Source organism: Phalacrocorax aristotelis, chromosome 1 (genome assembly GCF_949628215.1).
Source record: "Phalacrocorax aristotelis chromosome 1, bGulAri2.1, whole genome shotgun sequence".
Taxonomy (NCBI): Eukaryota; Metazoa; Chordata; class Aves; order Suliformes; family Phalacrocoracidae; genus Phalacrocorax; species Phalacrocorax aristotelis.
In genome coordinates, this window is record NC_134276.1 from 203,134,812 (window position 1) to 203,147,101 (window position 12,290).

Sequence of the window (12,290 nt, forward strand, 5' to 3'; positions counted from 1 at the left end):
GATCCCAAAAGAAAATGTATTCATCTTGTGTTTAAACATATTAATTTTACTGCTTGCCTTATGCATTACTTTAACAGCAGTATGTACATAGCCGGAATCTCGTATGTTCAAACTCGGCATGTGCTACCTGTTTTCCGCACTTTGTTTTAACGGTTGTAAAATTGTGACATCAGTTAATGGGATCAATCAACATTTCAGAAGTAAGGGAGCTCTTACATTTTGTCAGCAGTACTTTGTCTGACAGGTATTGAAATATATTTTATTACTTAAAATTTTTAATAATGTTTTTTATTTAAACATTTAGAGAGAACAGTTGGATTTTTTAACTGTGAATGATGTTTTTACTTTGCTACAGCTGAGTTTTGGGAAACAATGCTTATAGTGAGTGGACTTTTTTGTTTAAGTGACACATCTATATGAGAATGTTCATTTTTAACATACAAATCCTAAGTGATTGGATGCACTGACATCAGACACAGACCTCTGGATCATATAGATCAGAGGAAAACTAGACAATATCAGAAAAATAGTGTGAGAATAGGAATTTGTGGCAGTTTATAGAGTTTGAAAATAGATCATTATCTGCTTTTGTGAGGTTGGGACAGTCTTTATAACCATAGCTTCGTGACCTAAAATAACTCTGTGTTTGATAATAAATGTGAATCCTCCAGTATTCAAAATTACAATATATTTGAGTTGAAAGGACAGGCTGGGTGAAATGGGGCAGATGTCTGGAGCATGAAAAACCTATGAATGAATGGAACAGTGTTAATCTCCTAATGTCATGGGAAATCCATAAAGTATGAGTGATGTTAGATCAAGATTAACATCAGTTGCTAAAACAGTTGTACATTTGTTTCATTTCCTGTTACTTGGGGCAGGCCTTTCAATGTTGAAAGTAATGCAGAAAAATTTTTTTTGCTGGCTTGGTCATTCTTTATTTGACAAGTTTAGGAATTGCATGTTAGATACTTCGTTTTAAGAAGTATGCGTAAAAACATATACTTCCCTCTTAATATTTCTTAAGACTCTGACTCAGAAGTTATCTTTGGTTTAAATCTTCAAAGTTGCACAGCCTCACATTTTAACCCCATCAAGATACTGTTAGAAAATCTCTAGATTCAGAGAGTTCTAATCATACTTTGGACTTAAATGAATGATAATATTAATAATTAAGTTTGATACCAAAGGTTTCATGACCATGATTAGTATCTTTATTGTACAAAATAAGTTTTCCATGTCCATGCTTCCAGTTGTTGATTTTATGTCGGTGCTTTAGATTCTTACCTTTGTCAAATGCATTTAATGCGATAGCTTATACCACTTTGAAATGAATTATAAATATTACATTATTAATATTAAAGATAGGATTACACTGTATATCATTCATTGATATAAATGCAAGGATACCGGTAGTTTTTGAACTTAGCAATGCATAATCCTTACTGCTTTATTTTGCAGCCTCTATGTTTTTGAAACAAGCTTTTGAAGGAGAATACCCTAAATTACTGAGGCTGTATAATGACTTGTGGAAGCGCCTGCAACAATATAGTCAAAATATTCAGAGGAATTTTAACACAAGTGGAACCACTGATCTCTTCGCTGAACTACAACAAATGGAAGAAGATACACAGGACATATTCATGCAAAAACCCCAAGATTATGAGTATGTATTATCAACTGTAAGGCAATAAAATGTAAAGGTTTGCACCCTGCAATAAAACAGAATATTTTTAAGAACTTAGTTTTATTCAAATAGTCAGACTGGGAAAATTTTAAAGGCTTTTTTTTTCCTTTTGCAGTTATTGCTTTAATACTCTTTTAGAGCTGTAGGATTTTAATTAGGGTATATAATTAACAGTGTTGGATTGTCTTGCCTTTCACAAAGTCCCTGTCTTTGGAACTAGTTTTATCTTTCTGTTTCTTTGGGTGAAAAAAACCCAAACAACAGAATGCTGAAAATTCAGTTTTGTATGTGTTGCGATTACAGCAGTAGCTTTCTCTTAATGATACCACAATCATTGGAGTGTGACAAACGCTCAGTTTGTTATGATTCACAGTTTTTATGTTTGTACATTGTAGAATAAACATGATCTGAGTGGTAGATACCAGATCAAACTGGAACAGGCTCATCAAGTCTATTAAGACTTCTAGACTTATGTAAAATAAAATGACTATTTTATGTGAGATTTGTATTGGCTTAAATATATTCCTGACTAGTCAGTGGGAGACTTACCGACTTCAATGGAAGCAAAATAAAGAGTTCACCAAACTTCTGACAATGAGCTAAAATGTTTGAGAGTGCTACTGCTTACTCATTTTCACAAACAGAAATACTAAAGACTGGAGGTTATTAAAGGTAAATTTAAGAAGAATGTTTCTATTTTAAGCTTTCTATACATATATGTATACCAGGAGGTTTGGTTTTTTTTAATATATCATTGAGTACAAGCTATCTGCAAATGAAATATTGTGAATGTAAAAAGGTCTTTCATTGCAGTTCTGGATATATTGCTGGTAGTTTGCTGATGTTCTTAGAACTGTTTGTCTCAAGAACACCTTGAATTAGGGATTCCATGTAGCTCTTACAGAAGGTGCTAAGAACTGCATTGAACTACACAGAATTGCTCCCTCACTAGTTACTCGGTTCATGTGAAAAGCAAGGTGTTATATATTGGAATCTTTCCAAGTGCATATATTTAAAGAGCAGAAAGAAAAACCAGGTTCAATACTGTGACGTTTTGTATTTTCTGGAAAGATTCAATGCTATTGTTTTAATTTATTTTAAAATGTAGTAATTCTGTCTTATATCCACAGTCCAGAAAAAGCCTTGAAAGATTCACTGCAACAATATGAAGCTGCTTATTTGTCAAAATCCTTATCTCGACTCTTTGACCCCATCAATCTTGTCTTCCCTCCTGGAGGTCGGAATCCTCCTTCTTCTGACGAGCTTGACAGCATCATTAAAACTATAACCAGGTATGCACATGTAATAAATGGCAAAATGTAATCTTCAACATGTTTTTTTTCTTTCATAAGTTACAATTTTAGAAACTAGACTTCCTTAGGAGCTGCTTAGTGTAAAAGTTAAGTCAGGATTTAGAATAGAATAGAATAGAATAGAATAGAGTAGAATAGAATAAGAATAGAATAGAATAAGAATAGAATAGAATAGAATAAGAATAGAATAGAATAGAATAAGAATAGAATAAGAATAGAATAAGAATAGAATAAGAATAGAATAGAATAGAATAGAATTAGAATAGAATAGAATAGAATTAGAATAGAATAGAATAGAATAGAATAGAATAGAATTAGAATAGAATAGAATTAGAATAGAATAGAATTAGAATAGAATTAGAATAGAATAGAATTAGAATAGAATTAGAATAGAATAGAATTAGAATAGAATTAGAATAGAATAGAATAGAATAATTTCAGTTGGAAGGGACCTACAATGACCATCTAGTACAACTGCCTGACCACTTTAGGGCTGACCAAAAGTTAAAGAATATTAAAGGCATTGTCCAAATGCCTCTTAAACACTGACAGGCTTGGGGCATCGGCCACCTCTCTAGGAAGCTGTTCCAGTGTTTGACCACCCTCTTGGTAAAGAAATGCTTCCTAATGTCCAGTTAGGCTCTCCAGGAGGCTGCAGCGCAGCTCTGCAGAGGGGATCCTGGGGGTCCTGGTCAACAGCAAGTTGGACATGAGCCAACAGTGTGCTCTGGCAGCCAAGAGGGCCAGCTGTGCCCTGGGGTGCATCGAGGCCTGCATTGCAGCCAGGCGAGGGAGGGGATTGTCCCGCTCTGTTCCGCACTGGTGCGGCCTCACCTCGAGTGCTGTGTGCACTTTTGGGTGCCACAGTACTTTCAGGGTATAAAGCTACTAGAGAGTGTCCGGAGAAGGGCCACGAAGTTGGTGAAGGGTTTAGCGGAGAAACTGCATGAGGAGCAGCAAAAGTCACTTGGTTTGTTCATCCTGGAAGAGAGGAGGCTGAGGGCAGACCTCATCGTGGTCTGCAGCTTCCTCACAAGGGGAGGAGGAGGGGCAGGCGCTGATCTCTTCTCTCTGGTGACCGATGATAGGACCTGAGGGAATGGCAGGAGGATGTGCCAGGAGAGGTTTAGGTTGGGTATTAGGAAAGGATTCTTCACCCAGAGGGTGTTGGAGCACTGGAACAGGCTCCCCAGGGAGGCAGTCACGGCGCCAAGCCTGATGCTATTCAAGAATAATTTGGACAATGCTTTCAGAGATATGGTGTGAATTTTGGGATTGTCCTGTGCAGGGACAGGAGTTGGACTTGATGATCCTTGTGGGTCCCTTCTAACTCAGAACATTCTGTGATTCTGTGATTCAGTCTAAACCTCCCCTGGTGCAGCTTTGAACCATTCCCATGTGTCCTATCGCTGGATCCCAGGGAGAAGAGATCAGCACCTCCCTCCCCACATTCCCTCCTCAGGAAGCTGTAGGGAGCAATGAGGTCGCCCCTCAGCCTCCTTTCCTCCAAGCTAGACAAGCCCAGAGTCCTCAGCCGCTCCTCACAGGACATGCCTTCCAGCCCTTTCCCCAGCTTTGTTGCCCTCCTCCAAATGCATTCAAGGACCTTTGCATTCTTAAATTGTGGGGCCTGGAATGGCACGCAGCACACCAGGTGAGGTGATGCCAATGCTGAATAGAGCGGGGTAATCACTTTTTCATTATTATTTATAATTTCTTATCAATGTTATTATTTATTTTTTGGTTGTGTTTTTTTTTTTTGGAATAACTGACATTTTAATTTAAGTTTTACTGTGTTAAAGCTTATAAAACATCAGGAAGAGAAACTTCACACATATTGTAAATGTCTGATATCTTAATTATTCTGATTGTGTCAAAGGGAAGATGATAGTTGTTTCGCTGCAACTGATAATACCTGATGTAAATATTCTCTTATTGTGAAACAGCAAGATAATAGATAAAGACTATTCCAGGTATAATTTGTAAAATGAGATGCTTAGATTACCAATGGTGTATTTTCCCTCATAAGGTTTTGATAAGGACTACTCTGTTCAATACAGTCTGAAAATGATGGGCAGTATTCACAGTATGTGTATGTGAGTGTGTGTGTAGTATTAAATACTGACACTGTACATGTGACTGGGAGTTGCAGATGCTCAGAACATGCCTATTGGTGTGGTTATTGATGTTGTTTTGCTCCTTGCAGAGGAGAAGGGAAAATTACATGAAAATATATGAAATTTCAACTGACTTTTCCAGAGTGACCTTTAGCTAGTGATGTTTGAGGCCCTGCAGAGTTCTCAGTGAAGGTTATTCCTATGTCAGGGTGCGTAGTGTCTCTCCAGTTCTTGGGAGAGGTTAGTCTCATCACTAGCAACATGACGGTCCTTGTGCTTGGCTGTTTTCAGTAGAGCATTTATGAATGCAGCCCCAACCGATGGAGATATGGGCTGTTCCATGAACAAGAAATACTGGAATTGACTTAGAAGTCTTTTCCTTCTTCCATTTATTCCCTGTCATTGCTTTGGAGCCTCTGTCACTGTGAAGGATTGCCTAAAACACAGCTTATTAGTTGTGTCAAGCTAAGGCGTCCCCTGGGTATTTCTGCACAGCTCATGTAATTCTAGAATTGAATGACTGTGTATTCACCTGTAATGTTTGAAGACTGCTGCCAAAGCTTGAATGTAGTTAATTGCAGTCAATATTTTTGAATGGCTTACTAATAGTGATTTCGTACTGAGGTGTCATTCCTAAACTTTGCTCATTTTTACTAGAACAGGAACACTGCACATAAAATTCCCAAATGACTTGTTAAATTGTAAACTGAATTATGGTGCTTACAAAGACTTGGTTGTATGTGTTACCCTCTCTAAATTGTCATGCCACGTAACTACATATTCATAGTTCATTCTTTATCAATTAAATATAGCACTGTAAAGCTGTTAATTAAGATTTGTAATCTTTGCTTCCAGTGAGCTAAACGTGGCTGCTGTTGACCCAGACCTGAGTTTAGCTGTGGCAAAGAATGTGGCAAAGACCATTCAGCTCTATGGCGTAAAGTCTGAGCAGCTTGTAAGTAATTTTAAATTTCTGAAAACTTACATTTTTCTGTGTACAATGTTCTGGTTTTTGTAGATTTACGACATAACGGTAAAGCAATCTAGCTAGACAAAACCTTTGGATTGGCTTTCCGTTCTATTTGGAAACATTTTCAATTAAATTTTGCCTGCAGATAAACACAGTCTATTGATAGGAGAAAATGTGTCTGTATAACTCCAAATTGAATTTGCCATATTAATTTAAAAAAATCAGAATGGTAGTTGTCATTAAGTAAAATTAAGACAATTTAATTTAGTTTAATATTTACCAACATTTGATATTCCATCAGTTATATGATGCATCGTCTTTATGGTATTAAAATCTGGGCTATTCAGATATATTTGTTCACTATTTGCAACAAAATTTGGGCATTTTTCCCATATATTTATTATTTGCCATATATTTAACTGACCCTTGATTTGTTTGCATTTGTCAAATCCTTCCAGTCATTTGGCATGCACTGTTATCTAGTGTTAAGCTGAATAGAGAAAGGGTCCCCAAAGCCTTATCCTTTGGGTAAGGATCCCCTAAAAGCCAATGGATAGTACTGTGAATGTCATTATCATATGAAGAAATAATTTTTACGATCAACAATTTTCTTGTGAAGTCCATTGCCGAAATTTTAATGTTTTTATTATGAATAGATGAAAATTAATTGTTGCAATATGAAGACCCACAAGAAATGACTAACTGCTTGTATTCATAAACAAGATTTTTACTTAAACAACATTAATTCTGAAAGCAAACTCAGATTCTGGTGACATTCATTCACTATATGGATAATTTAACGAGAGATACTTAAAATTTTTTGTAACAATAGGCTACAAAACATTGCAGCAATTAAGTTAGTGTGTATTCTGTTTACCTTTTACACACCTGCTGTCTCTGAAGAGCTTTAAAAAAATTTAAATTCAATAACACATACTGTGTTTACCATCTCTGTTGGATGAATTGTATTGGAAGTTTGCGAACTAGTGTATGGAAGAGGAGCATAGGTGAAGCAGTCATGAAGGCCATAAAGAATATTTAAAATTTTAAAATAAAAATATGTATTTACATTATTTTGCTGTATATTTAGAGCATAGTGCTTAAGTTGTGTCTTCCTTTAAAGACACCAAATAACGGCTTTCAGAGTGAAATTTGCTTATGAATGAAATCAGGATTTTTAGTAGATCGCAAGAGTCGTCATGAGTAAAAAATATTACACTTGTGTCTCTGTTTATCATGGAGTGTTGTGTCAAATAGTTGCATTCAGCTGGACAAAAAAGATATATCAGCTGTAACTGTGAAAGCACCAGGGTCTGTTTTGCTCTGGCTAGCGGCATATTCGAAAGTGTACATCGTTTTGTGATCAACCAGCTGGCAAATTCTTAAGAAACCCTGAAAAAAGGATATGTAGAAATAAGCTGTCATGTATATGATTTGTGGCTTTGTATTAGCTGACCTTAAACCAAAAGAATGTAGGAGTAAAGAGGGATTCTGAGCCCTTGAACTTCTTGAATTTGACAACTCAAAATAAAACCTGAAGCTTTGAAAAACTAAGTGACAGGATTAGACAAACTGGCAGAATGAACATGAATGTCCTTCAAGAGTATACCTGCAAATCGTAAAACAATATCAACTATGTGTTGCACAGCTACATTTTTTCACTTGGCTTTCTCTCCTTGCTCATATGCATGGTACAAAATTAAAAACTGGAAGGGATCGGCACAGTTGCCAAGGCATAGGTGTATAGTGCCATCTTTAAAACGCTAAAATATCATGCCTAGCCTCCAGCTGCCTCTGCAGAAGGGCATGGCTCTCCCATTTGTCCTGTGCCATGCTTGCCAGCCCTGTGGATATAACCTAGATATCTTAACTTTTTTTTGTACCTATTTTTGGGCAGGCAGATTGAGCCTGAAATGTGTACCTTGTGCAGAACAGGAGCTATGTCAGACAGCACTGTTTCATTATGTTTTAGTGGTGTAGCCAAGAATGCAAGTTCCATTCAGTTTTGCAATTCAGTCTCCAACGGTAGCTTTCAAAAGCTGAGAAGGGTGACCATGTAACATTTCCCCTCAGATGCTTCATTTCTGATAGCTATAGTAGAGCAGTGCTAAAGATGGAAATCTAATTTCCTGGAGGAATTCACAATTGAGTTATCTTCCAAATTAAAACTTAAACAAAAGAATATCAGAATTCCCAGTGAAGGAAGACTGGGGGGGCATGTGTGTTTAAGAGTCATTACAATTTTTTTAAATGTTATTGTAATATTGCAGGCAGATTTGAATGGTGAAGAACTGAAATGCGCAGACCTAAAAATGTTGAGACATTCTGATGTCAGGGGTTTTATTTATTCACTTTCACAAAAAAAGGAATTACAATTCACTAAGATTTCATCACTGTTTCTCGAGTTAGCTTTAGATAGGACAAATAACAAGAAAAATGTTATTCAAGACTCAATGATTTTACCTTCGAGTAAAAGCAGCATCTAGCAATCTGTACATATAGAACTAAAGCAAAAACAAGTAAGAAAAAAATAGCCTTTTCATGTGAATCCAAAACATGTGGTTGTTACCTGTGACTTTGTACACTGCTGGCTTTTGGTTTTCAGCTTTCCCCTCACTGAGAACTAGCTGTTGCCATGCCTGAGACCTATTCTTGTATTAACCAGTTCAAATTATTTCAGAGAAGATATAAATAACCCTCTGTGAGCAGTAGGTAGATATATTCTGCTGTTGGGTGAATCTTTAGCTAACCTCTTGCTGATGCTAGATGTGGTTGGTGTATGCCATGAAGCGTTCAGAATTATTGTCCTAATTTCACTCAGTGTAATTGCAGATGTTCCTACTATACAGAATTTGAAGGGATAATTATACATTGCACCAAATTTTAAAAAATATTTCTGATAATTTAAGAGTATTACCTTTCAACTTCACCACCCATCCTGTGCTTTATTAGGTGATGCTGAGGAAGGGTGCTTGTTATATTTCCTCTGTGCCTTTATCATTTTGTCTCTTCTTATTCACATTTTCCCTAAATCAGGCACCTCAAATGTCTTCATAATGATTACAGACACCACAAGATTTCCATTTAGTCACCATTTCTACACCCTTCTCATTCCAGATTGGAAGAGAGATTAACAAATCTGATCAGTGTCTTTTGGATAAGAGCACAATTTTCCTTTTCTGCTTTTGCACATTGTAATACATTGCTTACTTTTTAACATAATGGCTGCTTACTGAGCCAGATTTTATTCGCTAGCCACTTTTCATACAAGTGAAGTAGCCCAGATAAAAAAAAACCACTAACATTTCTCCTTGATTTAAGAGATTTCTAGAGGGGTCATCCATTCCCATTTGCAAATACCTTAAGTTACCTGTCTTGATCGACACATATAACATGTTGTGCTCTTGTTTAACTGGCCACGTAATGAATATTAACTCTTTCATCAAATGCTGACAATAACTACAGTGGGGAGAAGAGATTAATGAGAAACCAGTAAATTACATTTCCTGAAAACAAATAAAAAGTTGAGTAATTTGGGGGTTTTTTTGAGAATCAGTGCTGCATAACAGAAGATAGGAGCTCAAAAATCTGCCTCCTAGAGAAATTTTTACCCATGTGCATAACTGACAGCTGAGAAGAGATGTAAAAGAGAGCTTATATCTCACCAACATCTTCATTAGATGCCTTTGGTGTGGCAGCAGTAATTGCATGGCAGGATCCTCTAGGGCAGTGGTCTCTAAACTTTTTTCATCATGCATCCCTAGCAGTAAAAAATTTCTGAGCATGCACCCCCATTATATGTATAGCACCCCCTTTTTATATATATTTGTTTATTTATAAATTACATACATGTACTACTGAAGTTCTGATATTTTCTTCCTGCACTCCAATGGACTGTCTTGCATAACCCCTGTGGTGCACACACCCCACTTTGAAGACCACTGCTCAAGGGTAGTACTCTGCAGTAATCTTCCATAATAAAAAGTGAATAGATTTTGGCTGTCCATTTTTTGAAAAGATGCCTGGTTGATTACAGAAGTCTTTTAAATTCATGTTTGATTTTGTTCATATGCTGCTTTAAATCAGGTTTCTTATTTATGTATATAATAATGAAAGTGATACTCACCTGTTCATTGGAAGTGAGACAAAACTGTATTTCCCCAGCTGATTACTTGTAATTTTATAATTTAGTAAGCTGAATTTTAAATGTACTTGAAATGTTGTGATTTCTCTCATAATTAAAAATCTCGTTGCAACTTTGCAATCACTATGTTTTGGTTTGCCAGAAAAATAAATTGCAAGATCCATGTCCTCCTACAGATTGAAGATGGAAGAGCCCTATTTGGTGATCTAGTCTATTCCCTTCCCAGCACAGGACTATTTCAAACAATATTTATCGTTGGGGTTTTTGTTGTGTTCTTTCTGCTTTTAGAGTGATGATTTCAGTTACCTCATATATTGTGAGTAGAAATCTAAGTACTGTATGTTCTCTTACTTTTGTGCTATTTCTGTTCAGCTTGGCATGTGGGTGGACTGAAATACACTAACACACCCACCAAGTGCACATAGATGAAATGTGTTGTGCTGTGAACATGAAAATGCAGTTGTTTAGAGGAGATGCAATTCTCTTACTTTTTGAACCTGGAGACCTCTACTAGTTTCCTCCCTAGAGTTACAGTCAACCTGTCAGACTCTCTTTATTAATTGCAATCAGAGTCCCACAGCAGTCCTTCCCGTCTTGTCTTGTGGAGGCTGTGTGTTGCTGCCTCCTCCCATCGTAAAGCATCACTGTCAGAGACAGTGGCCTGGTATCTTTTGGCCAATAAACAAGCAAAGAGTAATTTGCAGAGGCAGGATTGTAAAAATCAGGTTGCCCACTTGCTTTTTAGAGTGTGTGTGGGGGTGATTATGCTGGCAACTTCTGGTGGATCAAACTATCTTAAAAAACATTTTTATATGCAGAAATATAATGGTATGCTTACATGATTTAGGCAAATGCAAACTCACTCTGCTGTGCTTCCAGATGGCAGGGCACATTTTAGCTTTGCTCCAAGCCAGGGTGACCAGCTCAGCCTTGGCACCTTGCTGAGCGCAACACTCATTCAGCCTGGAGCACAAGCAGAGGAAGTTCATGTTTGCTTGAAGTACAGGCAAAGCAAGAATCTGCATGGCCATACTACACTAGGCAGATTTATCCTAAGGTTAGGGTAGATGAGGCTAAAATCAGTGGGAGCTGTGATTGCCTAGAATTGGAGAGGTTCCTAAATATGGAATATTGTATTTTATGGAGTAATATGTTTCAGAAGAGTTTGTCTAAAAAAAGGGATCTTTCCAACAGACAAGAGGCTGCAGGCACATGATATAATGGAGATCTTTCCCACTGTCAGACTTGTAAGCAATCATAAAGAGGAAGCACTCGGAAGATGGAGAAGGAGAGTGGGTGTAATGAGGGAGGAAGGAAATAGAGAATTTGAATCGTTTTTTTATTCCCTTAACTAAATGTGGTTGAACTTGTGTCATACATCTTAGAAAAGTTGATGAATGAGGTGGAGGCCCAAGATACAGGCTGTGGGCAATGCTCTGGGAGAGCTGCTAATCTATCCTTTGCCCACAGCTCGTGGTAGAGACTTGGCTTCTTACCAGGATTTTACCCTGGGTGATGGTTGTGGAATTTTCTGATTATCAGGTTTGACTAGTATAAGCCACTTGGAAATTTTTAAGCACTGTCCTTCCTGGCATTTTGAAGAATTCTGCCCTGACCTTCTTAAGAAAACGTAAGGTGGCACTTGGTGTATTTTATATATTTCAAAGTTAAAATGCTAAAGTAATAGAAGTGAATTTTGAGATTAAAGATTAAAGAGAAGATATAAATGCCTCAAAAATTACAGTCCCCGCACCACAGTTCAAATAGTTGTCCCATACCCTCAAAGGGCAGGGCTTTGATTCACATATTGAAGACCTTTGGTACCAGACATGCCAAAAGGCAACATGAGAGAGAACTTGCTATTCTGATCCCAAAAGCAATGGACCACAGTACAGTTGGGACACAAAGAAATTTGTATGGATTTTCTCTGGTGAATGAGGTTTTCAGATTCTGGTTGTTCTGAGGGAAAAGTCAGCATCAGCTGATATCTGTGATAGAGAGTAGGTAGCCTCTTTCTCACTGTCCTGGATCTCAATAGTATATTGAGATTTGTTTACAT

At 37.1% G+C, this 12,290-nt stretch overlaps 1 protein-coding gene across 1 annotated transcript in view; it reads left to right on the forward strand.

Annotated features, from left to right (window-relative positions):
• Positions 1-12,290, forward strand: part of COG5 (component of oligomeric golgi complex 5) — a 210,020-nt gene that overhangs the window by 152,159 nt on the left and 45,571 nt on the right. Inside the window, exons 12-14 of the mRNA XM_075081357.1 lie at positions 1,462-1,666; positions 2,818-2,979; positions 5,973-6,072. Of these exons, the coding sequence (XP_074937458.1) occupies positions 1,462-1,666; positions 2,818-2,979; positions 5,973-6,072 (467 nt within the window). The remainder of the gene's footprint in view (positions 1-1,461; positions 1,667-2,817; positions 2,980-5,972; positions 6,073-12,290) is intronic.